Source organism: Xiphophorus hellerii, chromosome 3 (genome assembly GCF_003331165.1).
Source record: "Xiphophorus hellerii strain 12219 chromosome 3, Xiphophorus_hellerii-4.1, whole genome shotgun sequence".
NCBI classification, from domain to species: domain Eukaryota; kingdom Metazoa; phylum Chordata; class Actinopteri; order Cyprinodontiformes; family Poeciliidae; genus Xiphophorus; species Xiphophorus hellerii.
Genome location: NC_045674.1, coordinates 32,385,868 through 32,406,454, shown reverse-complemented (window position 1 = coordinate 32,406,454; position 20,587 = coordinate 32,385,868). Strand labels below are relative to the sequence as shown.

Here is a 20,587-nt window from a genome sequence, read left to right as displayed (position 1 = left end):
TTTCAGAACCATTTGACAGGTTTTATACTGTCGTGGAAAAAATACTATTTCCAAGCACTGTTCAGGTGAAATCACTCAGTCAGGTTTATTCATATATTGTGCACAGAGAGCTTGTAGTAATGAAGCAGGTCTGGATGAAAAGCTCTGCCAGGCAGAGACAACACATGAGTTTTATACAAAGGGATAAGGGATCCTATGCATGGGAAACAAACTGGTTCCCATGCAGCTTTGAAAAACAACATCCAACCTTGCACATGCAACCAAAATAGTTTAATAGTTTAATTGGGAATATACTGGAACTTAGAATAAACATATAGCAATACAACCAGCAGGTGTGACCTTACTTTAATTTTTCCACTACAATACTTATTCCAATATGTGTCAGCATGAGCTGACACATATTGGAATAACCAATAGCAGAACCTATTTGGTTCTGCTATTCGAGCTGAATGCTCTGAAAAGAGTCTTGTGATCTCATCAGATTGATCTGTAAAGGAAGATTTGTGGTTGCATAGTTATGTCTGTAACTACCTTTGTAAGTGTTAAAGCAATATATTTAAAACATGCCAGCATACTGGCTCCATGTTTAAATGGAGTTAGCGCAAAGGTAGGAAAAGTAGCTTTATCTCAGTGACAGAAGAGAAAAATGGAGCGATTATGTTAATTTTCTTTTAACACCTCAGAATACTGAACAAAGATTTTAGACTAGAACATGTTTTAGACTAGAATCATTGTGTTGTGTTTGAGCTTCACAGTAAAGTGTGAAAAAAACTGCTTTATTTCAGCAAAAGAAGCAGAAAATGGGGATTTAAGAAACTGATACTTCACTGGAGTGTTATGAAGTTTAATTTAGATCTTTTACATATTAAGCATTTATTAGACAAGGTTATGTCTAATTGTACTGAAGACATTGTATTCAACAATTTTCAGCACAGAAAAAAAACTTTACGTTGGGTGATAATTCACCAATAAACAACAATAAACAAGAATTACACAAGCCAATTAAAATAATTAAAGTGGTAAAATAAAATAATTGAAAAATGATTTAAAATATTTTAAAAAGAAAACAATGAGAGGAGTAACCGCAACAGGGTGCATACACGTTAGTGCATGCGCACTATATATTAAATTTTTTTTTTAAATAATAAATTAGATGCAAAAATCTGAAAATGCCTCTCTGTTAGAAGCACTGATCTGAGAACAGGACAGTGTCGTCTATGTGCTGGCTAACATTACAGTGCAAACTCTGCAGGGTGAAGTTTCCATGCTAACAGATTCCATGGTACTCTACAGGAGACAGGCTGTACGCCCAGGTTTGAGAGCGGGGAGGACCGCTCCGTGTTTCTGCAGATGTCTCAGGATGTCCAGTATGGAGTCCAGCTCTGAGCGGAAAGTGTCCAGCTCGCTGCTCTTGTCCTGAGCCAGGCACCGCCACCGCTCCACTTCTGACTGTAGGTCTTCTGTTGACATCTGAAACGTTTCGGCAATAACCTGCAAAGACAGGTCACATCCAGACCTCCAGCTAATAACTGCATATATTAAATAATCATGGAACAATGTTTCTGTATCCAGTTTGAATTTCTATTGTCAGGTGCTGTTATTCATCCTGCTTTTGGCTTTAGAAATGACAGGATCAAAGCAGCAGTACGGTCTCGGTGCATTATCTCTGGCAGTGTGTTGCATATCCTGGCAGCTTGGAGCGCCAGCAGAGAAACAAGTCAGCATCTACCAGATAAAGTGTGTGTTGTGGTACCTGCCGCAGCTCCTTCTTTCTATGCTCATGTCTGAGCTCCATGCTAATGATCTTCCTCTCCAGACTGCTCAGAAGTTTCACCTCAGAGCTCTGAGCTTCTTTAGCTTCCTTCAGCTCCTGCAGCAGTTTGGTTAACTAAGCATGAGCAGAACATTAGAGTAAGCATAGAGTAAGTAAGAAGGTGAAGTCCTGACTTGATTGTAAGGTTGAACAGTAGTTAAGAATTTCCTTAATAAATTATTGATCATAATTATTAAGAATTACACAAGCCAAACACTGATGCAGGTCCTGATTACCAACAATAATTTGCGAAAATGTGGCAAATAGAAGAGAATAAAGGTGGAAGTGTGGCAAATAGAAAACCAATTTAAAAATTAAAAAATACAGCAAACATGGAAATACACTATATTGCCAATATGCAAGTCAAGGCAGGTGAGTCTCACCTGCCTTCACTCACATATCAGCTTAAGTGACATCTCATTTCTAATCCATAAGGTTCAATGTGGCGTTGGTAAACCCTTCGTAGCTAGAACTTCTGGGAAGGCTGTCCACAAGGTTTAGGAGAGTTTATGGGGATTTTTGACCATTCTTCCAAAAGCACATTTGAGAGGTCACAAGAAGCCAGGAAATTATTGTTAGACAAGAAGACCTGACTCTCAGTCTCTGCTCTAATTCATCCCAAAGTTTGAGGTCAGGACCGTGTGCAGGGCAGTCAAGCTCATCCACACCAGACTCTGTGCACCAGAGCACAAAGCAAGGTCCATAAAGTCATGGGGTTTCATTGCTTAGGCGCTTGATTTTATACCCCTGTGGCCATGGAAGTGATTGGAACACCTGATTTTTGGATGTGTGATCAAATACTTTTGGGAATATAGTGTAGATCAGATGAGAAACACTGTGAACACTCAAACCCCTCAATAAAAGAGATAAGCTACTGTGCGGCGCCATATTTTGAATATACGCAAAGGTTTTACCTGCCGTGAAAATGTGCGGCAGCCACGCAAACTTTTTTTTATGGAGATGCTGCAGGTGTTCAGCAGATGTCCAAAGCTGGTAAAGAAACAGAACTGCAGAAAGAACTGCAGCTAAATGTGGCTTTACAAGGTGCTGACTACAAATGGACAGAAACTACTGAGATTAAGTGTACAAAATATTAAAAATAAATGAAAATACATTAAGTTTTGGAGCTGTAATATGAGGAAGTTGGTGAGGTATAAGTACTATTTTTAAAGCACTATTTTAAAAGGGTATTGAGGAGCAGGGGACTGGTAGAAGCTGCTCACCTGCTTCTGCAGAGCTTCTTCTCTGCGCCTGGAGATGGAGAGAGCCTCTTTACATTCCTGCAGCTCCTTCAGCTGCTGCTGCAGGCGTTTCATTGCTATCTGAGAGAAGATGGAGAGCTGAAGCAATGGAATGGATTTTCACCTTGGATCTAACTTCAGGCCATTGGGTGAGAGAACCTGTACCTCCTGGTTGTTGAGCTTATTGCTCAGTTCTGAAACCTTGGAGGATGAGTGCTCCAGGGCATGGGTGGCTTGCAGATGCTTCAGCACCCTGAGGTGTTCAGCCTTCACACAGGAGAGCTGCTCTGCAAATTCTTCTTTCAGCCTGCAAAATCCCATTCAATTATTGTTTAATCACAGTGGTGATCTTGGGCCTCGTGTATAAAGTACAAAAACGGTGCAGCGCCATATTTTACAGGTGAAAGTTTGCGTAAATATACGCAAACTTTTTACCTGCCGTGAAAATGTGCGGCTTTTTTTGTGGACAATAAACTACAAAGTGCTAAAACTCACCAAAAACCTAATAAACAATCACCAACACTGAATACACTGAAATCTAACTCCATTCAGTGTTTTTTAGACCAAGAAACATCAAATCCATTGTTTCTCATGATTTTAAAAATAAACGATAAAATTGAATCAGATTTACGCTCAGACAATAACAGGCACACACAAAATAAAAGGATGTGAAAATCTCACTTGAATGTAAATAGTAAATTTTCTCAGTTTTTTCACATAAAGATGATCTGTGCACCAAAGTGCAAGAAAAGCTTGTTATTTGTAAAGCTGCACACTCTTTCATACATGACGCCCCTGTAGTGTCAGTAAAAAAAAAAAAAACTGAGTCGGATCCACAGTTTAACTCCAAGCAGGTCAGGTTTTATTATTTGTAAGGTGAACAAGATCTGTAGACATTGATCACGTGTAGATGCACAAAGGTGTGCTGTGTAATTTGGGACACTTTGGAACTGAAGAACATTGCCAACAGATCGATTCGGAGGGAGCGTTTGTTCAGAGACCACATCGATCTGCTGGGAAATGTTGATAATGGTTTACTAGTGTTTATTAGCGCAGAACTAACATGAAGCCGTGCGTTACCAGTGCAGCTGGAACTGCTGGCAGGTCAGACAGTTGAGCCATCCCAGCTTTATGACTAGAAAGCATCTCTATTATGTAAATGGGCAACTTATACACAATTCCTCTGTTTAGAGTAAACATCCACTATTTATTCTAATACATAGAATATTATTAAAATATTCTATTTATTCCCCAAACACCACAAAGGACTCTCTGGGACGTTGTCTTTCTTTAAATCCTGACTGAACGCTCTGCTGTACAAACAAGCATTTACCTTTATTTTGGAATTTTTTCTTTAAAATATATTATTTTTAATTTTTGTGAGATGATATTATGTGCCTTAAAAACCCTTTTACATAAAATATATAATAATTATTATTTTAAATACTGATACAAGCAAGGACTGTTGCCATGGTTATTGCTTCACATAGTGGCAGCCTTCAGGGTATTTATACTAATTTACATATGTGAAGGGCAGATCAGCAGCACAAGGAGGAATTTCCCACAAATTGGAATTTATAAGGGAAAGGTGTGTATGTACGCAATACTTTATACATCTGAATTTTTTTGTTCGCTGCACTTTTCTAAATTTGTCTGTAAGACACTTTTTAGTGTGAAAACTGTGCGCTCTTTCTTCCATGAGGCCCCTGTAGTGTCAGTAAGTTGATTCAGATGTACAGACCTGAACAGCTCCTCCTTTGCCTGAACAGCGTTGGCCTTCAGTTCCTCCTTCTTCTGCTCACTCTGCAGCTGGAACAGTTCCACACGCCGACTCAGAGCCTCGTTCTCTTGCTGCAGCTCAGAGACATGGCTTCCTGACAGCAGGAGGGACATCCACCAGACGGGAAGTCAATCAATCAATCAATCAAATTTTATTTGTATAGCACATTTCAGCAACAAGGCATTTCAAAGTGCTTTACATCATATCAAACACAGAAACACAAAGTCATCAAGTGGGGGGTTCTTGCTTTTGGATTCATAAAAGGTTTACCGGTCAAAAGCAGACTGACCTCATGACTTCTACTGCCTCAGTAAAGTAAAACATCAGGTAGCTTATGTTGCCCTACAATGGACTGCCGACTTGTTGAGGGTGACCCCTCCTCTCCCCCGTTGACCGCTAGAGATAGGCACCAGCACACTTCACGACCCCACTAGGGATAAGCGTGTTGAAAATGGATGGATCAATTAAATAATTAATTTTCTAATCAATTATTAGTTAACCCCTTAACCCGCACCAAAACGCCCGCGTGCCGTTTTTCCATTGTATTTTCCGGAGCTGAGATTTAAGGGTTTAAACTCTGCCCGTGTCCATTATGACGCTTTTATTGGGTAGCCTTGAGCCCCCCTCCTTTGATTGACACGCATTCGACCAATAATGTTATGAAATGGCTTTTTCTGAGCCAATAATATCCAGAGAGCGACTTGAGCTCGTTTTGACAGGCCTGTATTCTTTTTCTGGAATATTTCTGTCTGGTCAACTCGGAAACTAATTCTAAAGTCGATGTGTAAATTCTAAAGACGATGTGTAGCCAACATGTGTCCTGTTATAAGGATATAAGGCGACTTGTTTATTTTGACATGAATCCACCAGCTGCATGCGTAACCACGCACAATGTATGCATCTTTGCTGTGTCAAAGTCAGGCTCTGTGCACCCTCATGCGTAACGGTGTTTACAGGACTTTTTCTCACCAACGGAGAGACACGGAGAGACACGTTGTCAGAACGTGTCAAAACTGTGTTTCTTCAGCAGAACTTCACAACTCATGGGAGTGGATGATTATGGCCGTAAGAGTGCTGACAAATTTTGGATTTGAGAGTACCGGAAACTTTTAGTCATCCGCACTTTTAGTCAGAGTGAGGAGGGTAGAGCATACCAAAGAGCGAGAACGGGATAGGGGGGCAAAGAAGGGTAGGTACGAGGGGGGAGGGGAGAGCAAAAAAAAGAAGTTGAGAGGGGGGCTAGTTTGGCTTCTAGTTGCTGATCAGTATGACCAGCTGTAGGACTATATGAAGTGATGCAGAGCAGAGTCAGACCTGTGAACACAGACGGCTGGTAGGTCTTCTCATACTGAGCTGCAGGAAACCTTCCTGCCAGTGTGCTGCCATCTGCTGCAGCAGCAGATTCCTGCTCTCTGCTCCCTGCTGAATGGCTCTCTGATCGCTGGCAGGGCATAGACAGCATGCTCCTGGGCTCCCTCTGCAGCCTCTCTACCATCCGGCTCAGCTCCTGAATGGTGCGGCTCTTAGTGGCCAGCTCCTGGTTCAGCCACTTGATCCGGCCTCCTAACGCCACCTCAGCTTGGCGCTGGTGTCGCCCTGGACTCGGCTGTGCCTGGGAGAAGTTAGTTAGTTTATCAATCACTGAAGAGATTAGGACTACAATACATTAAAGATCCCAGACCTTTCAGCTCTTCTGGTTCTGGTCTGAATCCAGAACCAAACATGTATAATTGATCTATTATATGATTTCACAATAGACTTCATAACAGTTCAATGGTGAAACAGCCGAAAGGCTCTATAAATAAAGTAACTAAAGTATATTATATACAATTCTGATGTATATTTGCTTGATAATTTTGATGAAGCCATTTGACAAAATATGTTTATTGCATAACCAATAACTGTATGATGTCATTGACCCTGTTGCTGAAGTGTGAAGCACCATAGCCAACTGCTTTTCTTCAGCTACAGTCACCCAGGCTGACCTTGTGTTTGAGCTGCTGCTGCAGAGACTCTATCTGGTCCTGCAGATGTTTGTCTTTCTGCTGGTGTCTGTCCTTTACCCGCCGCAGCTCCTTTTCCAGACCCTGACATTTAGATATCCATGCATTTGACCCTGCCTCCGCCACCGTGGCCGCTGCTGCGGGCGGCTGTCTTTGTTCCAGCTGCTGCTCCAGTTCACATATCTGTTGCTCGTAGCGCAGCTACAGAACACAACACACAAATACTCAGCATGTGCTGGTCCTTTTCCTGACACTTTCTTGCATCAAACTAATAATTTTCTTTTTATGTTATTTGTTGTGATGAATGTAAATGAGCCAATAAAGAGTGTCAAGAGAATTTTCATGTATAAATAAAGGTTCTAAGCATCTAAAAGTGACAGAGGTAGGTGTCATAGATTTTCTCATGTTGCAGCTGCAGCTGTGACCTTAATCTGGTGGAACTGTTGCTCTATGGCCCTCAGGGTTCGCTTGGCCTCTTGATCGTGACTTTCCAGCTCAGATTCCAGCCGCTGAATCCTGCGCTCCAGAAGAACGTTGACTGTGCTGGGAGGGTGCGTCCTGCTGGAGGTGACCTCCCCGCCAGCGGCCATGGCTGCAGCATAGATGAGGGCTGGTAGAGAGTTTGGGTTCCTGCTTCTCAGGATCTGCTCCAATTCCTTCACCTGGTGAGTACAGGAGCAGTTAGCTGTACTGCAGATGCATAAAAGTGAGTTGGCTAGTCTGATTAATGTGTTTGGTCTGGAGGAACCTGCCGCTGCAGATCCTGCATTTTCTTTGTGTCTGCAGGTCTGTCTCTGGCCTTCCTCTGCACATTGCTGCTTCTTTTGCCTACTTCCCTCTTCAGGTTTTCCACCTGGAACAAAAACAAGCTGCTAGTCACTGCTTGCAATGCTAGACTGGAGTTGACATTCTGCAAACTCGACTTGAGTTATAGCTAATAGAACAGTTTAGTTTTGTTTAAATGGTTCATTTGAACAGTTCTTTTTCAGCTATTGAAGGTATAATAGTTCCTGAAGGTCACAATCCAGAGAAATGATCCATTAAAACCTAAAGTATTTCCATGAAGGTTCTGCCTTTAAAATAACTCTCTTCACTACTTTTTATTTAATTTAAGAGATTTTTCTAACTCTTTCCTCAGCAGTCGAGTTTAAGACCTCAGCCTGTGTCACCAACCAAACTATTTCAATGACCTGTACCATTCCTGAGAGGTCAAATATCCTATCAGATTTACACCAGAAGCCAGCTAGTAGTTACAAAAAGGAAAACATTGGTGGGAGAATTCATTCCAATTCAATTTTCAATTCAGTTTATATATACAGTATTGGACTGATTCACAACAGAGTCAAGTGTCAAGAACTATATAACAAAGGTCATTCAGTCCAATCACACATAGATCCCAATTGATCCTATTTATCAAATAACACATCAAATTCAGCTCATTATTCATAGTTTATAAAAGTTTCTGTTTAAAGAAGCCTAGCAGAAAATTGAGTCACTGAGTGAAAGATTCATGAGGAGCATTCAGTCCTGAAGCACATAGCGACAGTACAATCCCTTCTGTTGTCTCATTGATTTTACAGTAATCCCTCATACTTAGCATACATGTAGCAACAGAAAAAAACTGTCATCTAGCATGAAGAAACCTCCAGTAAAATCAGAACCTGGGTCAGTGGCCAGGTTTTGATGAGACATGACCAACTGGAGGTTTGAGAAGATAGAGGAGAGAAACAAACGAAACAGAACCAAAGATTCAAGTGTACTTTCTATGTAGAGAAAGGTAAAAAGTTAATTAAAATGACTTTAGGTCGAATGCTATCTAATTATTACACCCAAGACAAAGAGAGACTCAAATATTTTCCAAAATAAATCGGCATGCAGTCATGTATTATTTGTGTATACATACTTGGATTCAATTTCAACTGAATGTCTGATGATACTATAACTCCAAACAAGAAAACACAACCTTACAGTTTGAACATAGTCTAACATAGTCTTTATGAGGAGTCACATCTGCAGGGAAGAAGTCCATCTTAGTCTCAGCTCAGAGACAAAAACCTTTTTATCTCCATGGAATCTTACATTTGCTGCTCCCAAACTAAAGACAAAATCCTTCCACAGTTTGGTGTTCATTTCGTAAACATGCAGCATGAGGGAAAATCCCCACCTGTTCTTTGAGTTGGACTATCTCAGCTGTTGCTGCTTTTAGCCGGCCAGCATCTCTGTCCAGCAGCTCCTGGTTCTCTGCAAACCACTGCAGCTTACTCTTCAAAGCTGCCACCTCCTCCCTGTGCTGCTGCTGCAGGCTCTGCAGCTCAGACATCTCATCTCCCCCTGAAACACATCAAAACAGCAGTCTGTCTGGAAGGACTCTCAGCTCCAGGAGACCCAGGGCTTGAATCAGGTGATGCAGATGTTCATCATGTGAACAAGTTTAGGACTGAGGAAGGCAGCCATGTTAGTACAAAGTCCAGCCATGAGCTGCTGTGACCTGAGATGGAGAAGGCCTGCGCTTTGGCCAACTGCTGCTCCTGTTTTATCATATGCAGCTCCACCTGCAGGGACTGCTTCTCCTGCTCCAGCCTGCTGTTCTCCTCACACAGTCTGGCCTCGTTCTGCTGCACACACACACATTATAATATGGAAGATGACTGAGACCAGCACCACAGAAACACTTTATCCACAACATTAGAAACCTGGTGGGTGTTGATTTGAGCCAACAAGTCAGAGATGCGTTTAGTGTGATCCATTGCACACACGTTGCTCACAGGCCTGGAGCTTCTTCTCAGCTGCTCCCTGATGAAGATGGAAATCACAAACATTTTCGTGAGAAAAAACATTCGACAAAAATAAGAGATAAAAGCTCTCACAGCTCACTGCTCTGCTGAGCAAACAGTTACCTGGTGACAGCCAGCTGGCTGAGCAGCTCCTGGTTCTCATTAAACATGGCGTCCTGATTGGCTTTACTCCTGCTGTGCTCAGCCTTTATCTCTACATACAGCTTCTCATTTTCCTGTAAGACACATTCAGTTTTACTGCACACTGGATAGGCCACTCCAGAACCTTCATATGCTTACGGAGCCACTTTGTAGTGCTCCGAAGCACATATCCTGGCTGTGTGGTTCAGGTCATTGTCATGTTGGAAGATCAAGCCACGGCCCATCCTCAATCCTCCAACTGAGCGAAGGAGGTTGTTCCCCAAATTCTTGCAATACATGGCCCCGGTCATCCTCTGTCAGTTGTCCTGTCACGTGTGCAAAAAAACACCCCCAAAGCATGATGCTTCCACCCCCATGCTTCACAGTAGCGATAGTGTTTTTCTTCATCCCCCAAACACAGAGAGTGGAATTAATGGTGCGTTCATACCAAAAGTGTTACACGTGTCAAAAATGCATCCAATGCTTTAAGTTCGACGTATGCGCACTTTGAATGCAGAAGCTTGAAATCTTGTTCTACACCTAGCGTTTTGCGAGTCTGGTTTACGTTCAAAGTCTATGTGGAGGCATGTCGAGGGCGCGTCAGAAGCGTCGGCTCTAGTCATTGATACGTGTTGAACGCTCTTGACACTTTAAACACTCAAAACGCTCCAAACTGTCAAATCTCGCCATGCTAGACACTCGAAACGCACCGCAGTGGTCCTCAATGCACCTCTATTTACACTTTGAATGTAAACCAGACGCGCCTGACACTCAAAACGCTTTTGGTGTGCATGCACCTTAAGATCAAAAAGTTCTATTTTGGTCTCATCTGACCACTTTCTCCCATGCATAACTTCCTCCCGTGACTCCTCTCGATCATCCAAATGGTCATGGGTAGGCCTGTCACAATAACAAATTTTGCTGGATGATACATTGTCCCAGAGGTTTTTGCGATGAACGACAATATTGTTGTTTTGAGATCATTTTCAACTAATATAATACAACTAATAATATCACAAAAGAATACAAGAACACAACAGAAACAACAAAATAAATTATGAAATCATCCCGTTTTTGGTAGAAAGAGAGAAAAAGAGAAAGTGATAAATCAATGGAAATTATTGAGCTTATTTTAATTTATTGTATGATTAATTGATTATTGTGACAGGCCTTGTCATGGACAAACTTAAGACGGGCCTAGACGTGTGCTGATTTAAGCAGGGGAACCTTCCGTGCCATGCATAATTTTAAACCACGTATTATCCACAATAACCTTGAAAACAGTGGTGCCAGCTCTTTTCAGGTCATTGACCACCTCCTCCCATGTAGTTCTGGGCTGATTCCTCACCTTCCTTAGGTGATACGCCACGAGGTGACATCCTGCATGGAGCCCCAGTCCAAGGGAGATTGACAATCATGTTTAGCTTCTTCCATTTTCTAATAATTGCTCCAACAGTTGATCTTTTTTTAGCAAGCTGCTTGGCAATTGCCCTGTAGCCCTTTACAGCCTTGTGGTGATCTTCAATTTAGTCTCTTGTGTCTTTGGACAGCTCTTTGGTCTTAGCCATGTTAGTAATTGGAGTCTTACTGATTGTGTGGAGTGAACTTTATGCAGCTAACAACCTAAACAAGTGCTTCTAATTTTGAATAAGAGGAGGTGGACTTTTTAGAGGTGGACAAACAGATCTTTGAAGTCTAGAATTTTTGCTGATTGGCAAGTGTTCAAATACTTATTTGCAGCAGTAACACAGAAATACATTCTTAAAAAAATTATATGTTGTGTTTTCCGGATTCTTTTATTTTTTAGATTACCGGTATGTCTCTCACAGTGGACCTAAGATGAAAATTTCAGACCCCTCCATGATTTCTAAGTGGAAGAACTTGCAAAGTCGCAGGGTGTTCAAATACTTATTTTAATCACTGTAACAGCAAAAGCCTTGGAGTATTGACTGCAGCATTTGTAGAGAGGTCTGTTTGGACTAGGACAATGAGTGGTGGGAATGTGATGTGCTTCAATGACAGACTTCTTTCATCATTTCATAATTTGAATTGTATATGCTTGGATTTATTACGTCTGGCTACTTCTGGTGCAGAATTATAATGCATGTCTCACGTCAATGATATACAAACTAGATGAAATGTGACGCGTGTTCAGACTGCAGACTAAATGTGTTTTTTACACATTTTTTGGTCTACATGACTACATGGGTGACCAGTGTATGAGGACAGGGAATTAAAAACTAAATGAGAATCAAGCCCAGGTTAAAAACAGACATTAGGACATTAGATGTTCAGGAGGAATAGTTAGGGACAGACCTGCTGGTAACCTTTGATGAGCATCTCCTGCTCCTTCATTTCTTTCTCTATTAGCTGGATTTTGTCCTCAGCGCCAGGATTTGCAGCCTCCAGCCATCCCCTCTGACTGGCTTCCTCTGCACTGCGCAGCTGAGTGGGACAAAGCAAACATTCACAAATGCCTGAATATTGAATGCATTGAACATCACAACAGTCCTGACTATGTTCATTTCCTCACTCTGTGTGTTTGGAAACTGGTTTCCATGAATAAAGACCTAGCAGGATGCTTTGACAGTGTTAGCAAAGCGTCTGCTAACACTGTCATTATAACCCAGATCCAGTGTTGTGTGTGTGTGTGTGTGTGTGCGTGTGGGGTGTGTGTGTGGGCATGGGAGTGCGTATGTGTGTGTGTTGGTTGGCTACCAGAAGGAGCCACTCTGATTGAATGAACAGATTATGTCATGTAAACTGGTATTTATGTGAGTAAATATCAGCTGGTGAGTGCAGAAACATAGAGGAATGTTTCTGTTAGAAACTATGTATTCTAATGTGAAGTGTGTTTTGCACCTTGCTCTGCAGCAGGTAGTTCTGTTGTCTCAGTGAGTTGACCTCCTCAACATCATCCTTCATCATCTGCAGCTCCTTTTCCTTGTGGACCAGCTGTGCTCTTAATGCCTCAATCACAGAACTGTCCTGGATCGTTTGGAAGTCAGAACACTATCTGAACAAACTCAACACAGGCAGCATAAACCTGAAGTAACCAGAAGATCCAGCCCAGACTAATTGATTCTGTGTCATGTACACACCATGGCCTAACTGTACTAATGAGTGCATTTGAATACATAGAATACATGATACTCACTGTGGTGAATTGTTGTCTTACTGCGACCTGAGGAGGGGCTTGTGTACAGCTGCAGTCCTGAGGCACAGCATGATGGAGACTGCTCATCTGCTGCTCAAGGACAGCCACCAGGGACTGAACGGACGCCACCAGCTCACTGCTTACCCTCACACCTGTCTCTGCTGGCCATACACACCATATGTTCACACATACAGCCAACAGTATCATTATAAAACAAACATATTGTTGAGATGGTCAGGGACAACAGTGACCTGCAGCACCACTGCTATCTTGTTCTTGTTTTTTTGTGGATTTGTTTGTTGAGGGGGGGGCTTTGGGTGGAGCAGCTTTGCTCATCTTCCCAGCTGCCTTGCTGTCCCCGAACCTGCCTCTGGATGGAGCGAGAGGAAGCTTCCTTTCAGACAGCATGCAGGAACGAAACACAGAGGAGCCCTTGGATGTCTGTGAAGGGGGTGTATAAGCATATTGAATTTCAAAACATGCGTGCACGTGTGTGTGTCTGCTTTTCAGAGTTTGGCACTCACTGTTTTTTTTTTTGCGTTGCCAACCAGTGAGAGAGTTTGGGGAAAATGTTTATTCTGTTCCTGCATCAGTCTTCCCACTTCCTTCCTGATACTGGAGGTCAGGTCAAGGTCGAGTGGTTCTGTGGTTCTAGAGTGGCTCTGTCCAGGCTGCTCCAGGTCCAGCTCTGATGGAGTCACACGTGGGAACATCCTCTGTTCCTGACTGAAATCAGTTCATCAGATAGAAATGGCCATTATCGCTGATTTGATAAAAGTACAGTATACATTGTTCCTACACAGCTGCTTCATATTTTCCAGTTGGTAATTAGTGTGTTTATATGCTGCCACGTCTATAACTATTAATTGATCGTATCATGAAATTAAAGCAAAAAACCTGGTGCATGTGTATTAAATCTCCTTTATTGCTTGTAAAGGAGATTACAAACTCCTTTAAGATTCTTTAATACTTGTATATTTACATAGCTATACCTGGTTTATGCAATTCAATAATCAAGCAGCATTGCTCGTGACGCTGACTGTTCTTTCTCTCTTAGTCGACATCAATAATAATGGGACTATATTATGCTTTATAATACATCTGTGAGTTGTTTATAACTCTAGTTTGTATTGTGTGATAACTGTTTAATGTTTGGATGTAGAAGTCCATGGATCTAACCTGACAGGCTGCAGAGTAAAGCCTCTGGTGTGGTCTTCTGCTCGTATGGGCATCATCAGCTCCTCTTCTGTGGGCAAGTCTGAAGCATCCAAACAGAGACATCACAGGAATCAGCCTGGCCATTTCTTTTTTTTTTTCTCCCCTCCAGGGGGTCTTTTGTGGGCTCTAGTGCTCACAAAAGGCTGATAGGAAAGGGGGAAGGAGAGGGGAAAAGACAAGCGGCAAATGTCGCCGGGTCCGGGAATTGAACTCGCGACGGCCACGTCGAGGACTCAAGGCCTCCAAACGTGGGTCGCGCCACCACAGCACGCCCCTGCCTGGCCATTTCTAACCATCTCCTAAATCAAGAGAATCCAATTCTGACGACTGCTATGGAAAATGCCAATCAAAAATAAGAACATGTGCATTTTTATTTTACTGCAGAAAGTATGAGACGAAAATTTCAGATTAGACAACATAATTTTAAGTGGAAACTTGCAACTCAAAAGTGGAACAAATTCTAGAAAGTCGACTCAAACTATTAGGGGAATGTGGAACAATTTCAGCACACAAAGTGGATATCTGAAGATGTCCTCCAGTCCTTCAAAAAAAAAAAAACCTTGCACCCAAACTGGTCATTTAATAGCTTATAGAATCATGTGCATGATGGTGTATTGTGGGAAGCATCTAACCAAGAACTAAAATATAAATTCAAAAAAATTTAAATGCAACCTCCACTGTGCAAGAAGTTAATTATAATTGTCAAGATGTTCTGTTAAGAACCCTGACTGAGGCAAAAAGTACTAGAATACTTTCACATGGGATCTAAGAAGAATCCTTTTAGTGCAAAAATGACAATCCTACATTCTGAGCTACAGATGTGAAATATATTGGCTTAACTGTCTGTGATTAAAAAAAAAGAAAGAAAAAAAAACAGCTGAACGTTAATGCGAGAAGTGGTGTCTGACCTGAGTCGTTGGTAGAAAAAGGCTGCAGAGACTGTTGACCATGCTGAGGAAGAGACGGTGGAGAGACTGGCTTCTCGGTCCTCCCTTCATCCTCTAGAGGGAGACAGCAGTGACCATCGCAGCCCTCCACAGAGTGAATCTGTCTGTATGCTTCCTGAAGAGCCTCCACCTCTGACCTTACACTCTGTGCATATAACTGGCCTGCACAGAAAGCAAATTTAGATGGACTCCACAGCATTCCTGATAGCCTAACATACCAATCATAATCATAACATAAAGTGTCTGATAACAAATCAGAATGAAATTAGAATGTTTCCCCCATATTCTCCATACTATATTACTATAACTATATTACTATTCTCCATAACTATATTTTTGTGCACAAAGCACAAAAATATAATTACAGGAAATTCTCTTAACTGACATAATCTGAAAAAGCATTTCCTCCACTTTAAGAGTTGTCTTCATGTTGATGTTAATCATTGGAACTACTTCTCAGTAGGAACGGCTGTTAACGGTATAATGAGATGCATTGTTGTGATGATGTGCTGAAAGGCAGAGTGTCAGAACGAGCATTGACTTCTTAAAGAGACAGATGCTCAATTTCAGGGCGTCAAATTTCTTTTAAATTATGTTTGATCAAGTGAAGGGATCCCTCACAAAGTGGACGCCCTTTTCCATGTCCCTTGTGGGACGTATCAACTCAATTAAAATGAATATACTGCCCAAATTTTTATACCTCTTTCAGGCATTACCTATTTTTATTCCTAATACTTTTTTTAATGAGCTAGACTCGACTCTCTCGTCTTTTATTTGGCAGGGTAAACGCCCAAGGCTTAATAAATTACAACTCCAAAAACCTAAACAGCAGGGGGGGTTTGCCTCCCCCAATTTCCGGTTTTATTATTGGGCCGCCAACCTTAGATGCTCAGTGTTTTGGTATTTCTACTACAACCTGGGTGACTGTCCTGACTGGGTGGCTATGGAGCTGCGCAGTGGTAACAATATATCCATTCCTGCCTTGCTCTGTTCCCCACTTTCACTCTCTTCAGTTAGCGCTATTTCAAACCCTGTAGTGAAACACTCACTGAAAATATGGGGCCAATTTAGGAAATACTTTAAACTTCATGACTTTTCCCTCTTAAGTCCAATTGCACTTAACCATTTTTTCAAACCATCTGTTCAGGATGGGGTGTTCCTAGAGTGGCACCGGAGGGGGCTTACTTATTTTAAGGACCTTTTTTTAGAGAAGAATTTGGCATCCTTTGAGGAACTTAGCACTAAATATGGTTTACCTAAATTCCATTTTTTTAGATATTTGCAAACCAGAAACTTTATTCAGTCTCACTTATCAGGCTCAGTTTCTCTGCCAGAGTTTACACTATTGGAAACCATCCTATTATTGAACCCGACTCGTAAAGGGCTGGTTTCTTGGCTTTATGATAAAATGTTGAGTATGAAAGAGACCTCCTCACCTGAACTTAAAACTTCATGGGAAGAAGATTTGAATATATCTATACCAGATGAGACATGGGACTCTATACTTAAACTGGTGAATACAACGTCTCTGTGTGCGCGCCATTGTCTCATTCAGTTCAAAATAGTACATAGAGCCCATCTCTCCAAAAGCAAACTGTCTCGTTTCTATCCAGAAGTCACCCCATACTGCGACAAATGCAAAACTGCTGTAGCCACACTAGTTCATATGTACTGGTCCTGCCCCGCTCTTGGTCAGTTCTGGACAGATGTTTTTCGTACGATGTCCGGGTTGGCCGGGGTGGTGGTAACACCTGGCCCCCTCTTGGCTCTCTTTGGGTTCAGTGGTGGGGGGTTGCCTTTGTCGGCCTCTAGGCGGCGGGCCCTGGCATTTTGCTCACTGATAGCGAGGCGCACAGTTCTGACCAGGTGGAAGGGTGCTGCCCCTCCAACTCATAAACAGTGGCTATGTGACCTTATGTCGTGTTTAAAACTGGAAAGGATTAGATGTTCTCTTCAACACGCAACTGGTAAATTTGAAAAAACATGGGGACCCTTTCTTGACTCATTTCAAAACATACAATAAGGCTCCAGATTAATTAAGTTAATTAATTTTATTAAAATGTGTTCCGTTTCTGTCAGGGATAGGAATGTAGTGGATGGACCTACTAGGCAGTGACCTGGGTGGGCTAAATGGGATTACTTTGGAGGGATTATTTTCTCTGTGTGTATTATTTTATGTATGTGTTAGATACACTTCTTGTACTCACAAACTGTATGTACTAAAGGAAAAAAAAACTCAATAAAAAGACAGTGATTAAAAAAATTATGTTTGATATATACAGCATTTTCATAACAACTGAAGGATTACCAGGGTAATCCGGAGAGTTATAGAGAAATACTGAGAGAAATGTTGGTGAAATAACCAACATTTCTGCAACTTAATGCAACGTTTTGCTGCATTATGCGTTAGGTGTTTTTTAATACAGAAAAGCTTCCGTACCAGGTTGGGACCAGTTTGACTCAACTCAACGTTTTGCTGCATTGACCTACACACCCTGGCTCCAAAGATTAACCATACTTGGAAGCATTCTGCTCTAGTATTATCTGACATGTGAATATATGAATATAATATGTGAATATAACTGGTAAAAAGGTCCTGGAAATGGGTCAGAACATTTGACAGTCACACCTAAGCAGTGAAATATTCATTCCCCTACCTCTTACAAGAGCTGGGGACAATTTAGAGTTCTGTGAAAGAGAAAAAAATTATGATTACCCAAATGAAAAGAAATGCAGAAGTACTAAACCAACTACTTATTAGTGTACTGTGATTATTCCAGCAACTCATGCAGATGCCTTTTCATGACAAAATTTTAACAGTTGGCCAATTGCTGGTAAATAAAACAATGACAATATCTAACTTAGCAAAACAAAAAATGGCAATGATCAAGGTAGACCGTTTTTATTCAATAAGGCAGACAATACACACAGTGTACTATTCAGTATGTTAGGCCAGTATTAGAAGAGATTGCAACAAGTAGTGGAAATTAATTATTAATTCAGCTAATGTGATTTTTAATGTCTTCTTTCAGTTTCTGTTCATATAGATACTATTGAGCTCAACTATATCTAGATAATTATGGAAAAAGAGAAAAGAAATTGTGAAATGTTTTGTTCTTTATCACCTGGCTCTATTACAGCTTATGTATTCATGTGCATAACTTACACAACTATTTTAGACAGTACACTTTAATTTGTTGAAATGTTTGCATGATACATGACGGTGAAAGCAACACTGTATTGGCTGCTGCAGCTCCCTGTCTGTCATTTGACAGATACACCTAAGCAGTGTGTCTGTGAAATGAAACACTGGTTAGGTGATATTTCACCACTGATCTGAAATATTAGTACAAAAATACTATGATGATCAAAAAAAATAATAATTAGTTTCCAAAGAAAAAGGAGACCTTTTTCTCTTGGATTTTGCCCTCACATGAGTAACCAGAATCAAACTAAAACTAACAAGCCAAATTCTCAACATTTTACATCAAATCCCTATTTTTTTTTTTTTTTTTTTAGATTTTCTTGTTTCTATGTAAGGACAGTTTGTTTGAGATGTCCAACTGGTTGAGACAAGATATCTGTCAAACTGGTGCATCAGAAAGTGTAGTGGTGATCAAATCTTGGACTATGCAAGTATTCAACTATGAACTATGACTATGAAGTATTCAAGTGCTCCTGACCTTTAAGTATTGGACTGTACCTTTGTATCAAAAAATGGCTGCTAGATCATTGGAAAGAAAGCATCCAGATAAGACCATCCCTAGTACTAGATAAATAGACATGTTCCAAATTATTCAACATATTATGGTCACACTAACTCATCATACATTAACAATGATGAAAACTGTGTGGTATGCTTTAGCTTAGCTGCTATTCTCCATTTTACATGTGCGGATCATTTTGATCTAGTAGGGAAACTAGAAAACTAGGTAAAAAGAAAAAGGGATCTCATTAACATTTCATAATAAGAAATCTAACATGAGATTTATAGTTACAGCCATGCATAATGCATCTTAGATGAAGACACATAAATGTTAATATAAGAGTAAGCAAGAAGATAAAATAGGTAGACAGTGAATTTTCAAACCTTCGTTTGCGACTCTTTTATGCCATCCTCATCTTCAAAATCTTCACTGTATTGTGGGGAGCCAGAGTGGGCTGAGAGAAAAAAGAGATGAGGAAACCCAGAGTCTCTAACAGGGTTGTTCGTCAGAACTGCCCTCCTACCTGAAGACTCTCCCACAGCTGCTGCTGCAGCAGAAGGCTCCACTGCTGGCCCATTCTCTTTCCTACAAGGAAACTATTTCATTGATTTCATCAACTCACAGTCCAGAGCTTTACCAAGGAACCATCATCACACAGATGGCTGTGTCATCATGTCCAAAGGTCAAACAATGGTGCAGAAAAGTATTTTTAGAACAGTCAAATGACAGAGGTCTGTCATTTGATTTCTGTCAAATCCCCTGTGGGGAGGCATGTTCCCCCTATGGTCCGTGCACAGCAGAACCTACCTTCCACACTGGGAAATCTGTTTCAATTTAGAATGCATTCTATCTGGAGAATGTTTACAAGATTTTTTCAAAGTCTAATCAATGCCCTTAGCTGCTTCCATACCTGAGCTCAGTGGCAAAGGTAGAACGGCTTGAATCCAGCTCTCTGTTCATTTTGGAATAATCTATAGCTGATGAAGCTCCTGCCTCTATCTGTGCAAAGAACCTGGCTTTCTCCTCCTCTTCCTCTAGTGTGTCCAGGCCCATAGCGCTCTTGTTCCCACCTGGTGTCTTTGACGATTCTGTACAAAAACAAAAATCATCAGAAGGAAGTCTGAGCCATTCTAGTTTCCAATATTAATGCAGTTCATTTTAGTTTCCCACCACAGTTCTAACTAGACCAGTGGTCCCCAAACTACGGCCCGCGGGCCGGATCCAGCCCGCCTCCACATTTGGTCCGGCCCCCTGAACAATACCAGAGGGTATTTTCTTTTTTTTATTTTATTTTATTTTTTTTATCGCCCCGCAAGGGGTCTTTTTTGTGGGCTCTAGTGTCCCTTTTTCAAAGTAGGCTGACAGGAAAGGGGGAAGAAAAGGGGGAAGACATGCGGTAAACGTCGTCGGGTCCGGGAGTCAAATCCGCGACAGCCGCGTCGAGGCCACGTTGCCTCTGAATGTGGGTCGCGCTAACCCCTTCGCCACCACGGAACGCCCCGACCAGAGGGTATTTTCATATATGCTATGCTTGCTTCTACAAAATATATTTGTATTTGATAATAAGGTTGGACTTTTGCAATAAAATGTTCCTTAGTTATAAACTTTTTTCATTATTAACTATTAGTTAGTAACTATTTCATACACGCATATAATGTGACATTCTGTTCCACCCTTCTGGGGTCTGTGCCCCTATCTGGCAACCCCCAGCAAAAAATCTTAAACCCACCCCTCTCAAAGAGAGAACGGAATAATGGCGAAAAGATCAGGTAACAGAAAAATTGATTCAGAATGCAGGGCATTTAA

At 41.3% G+C, this 20,587-nt stretch overlaps 1 protein-coding gene across 1 annotated transcript; it reads right to left on the bottom strand.

Annotated features, from left to right (window-relative positions):
* Window positions 1-828: 828 nt before the first annotated feature.
* cep162 (centrosomal protein 162) lies at window positions 829-19,834 on the bottom strand. Its single transcript, XM_032557775.1, has 23 exons — window positions 19,775-19,834; window positions 19,165-19,377; window positions 17,732-17,762; window positions 15,036-15,236; window positions 14,089-14,167; window positions 13,434-13,635; window positions 13,161-13,350; window positions 12,910-13,070; window positions 12,615-12,740; window positions 12,069-12,197; window positions 9,735-9,847; window positions 9,531-9,630; window positions 9,326-9,452; window positions 9,002-9,168; window positions 7,586-7,690; window positions 7,263-7,499; window positions 6,820-7,038; window positions 6,149-6,446; window positions 4,796-4,928; window positions 3,220-3,361; window positions 3,037-3,135; window positions 1,754-1,888; window positions 829-1,491 (listed from the first exon to the last, which is right to left on the bottom strand). Exons 1-23 carry the CDS (start codon window positions 19,832-19,834, stop codon window positions 1,288-1,290), a joined length of 3,471 nt encoding a protein of 1,156 aa, XP_032413666.1. The 3' UTR covers window positions 829-1,287.
* Between the last annotated feature and the right edge of the window lie 753 nt (window positions 19,835-20,587).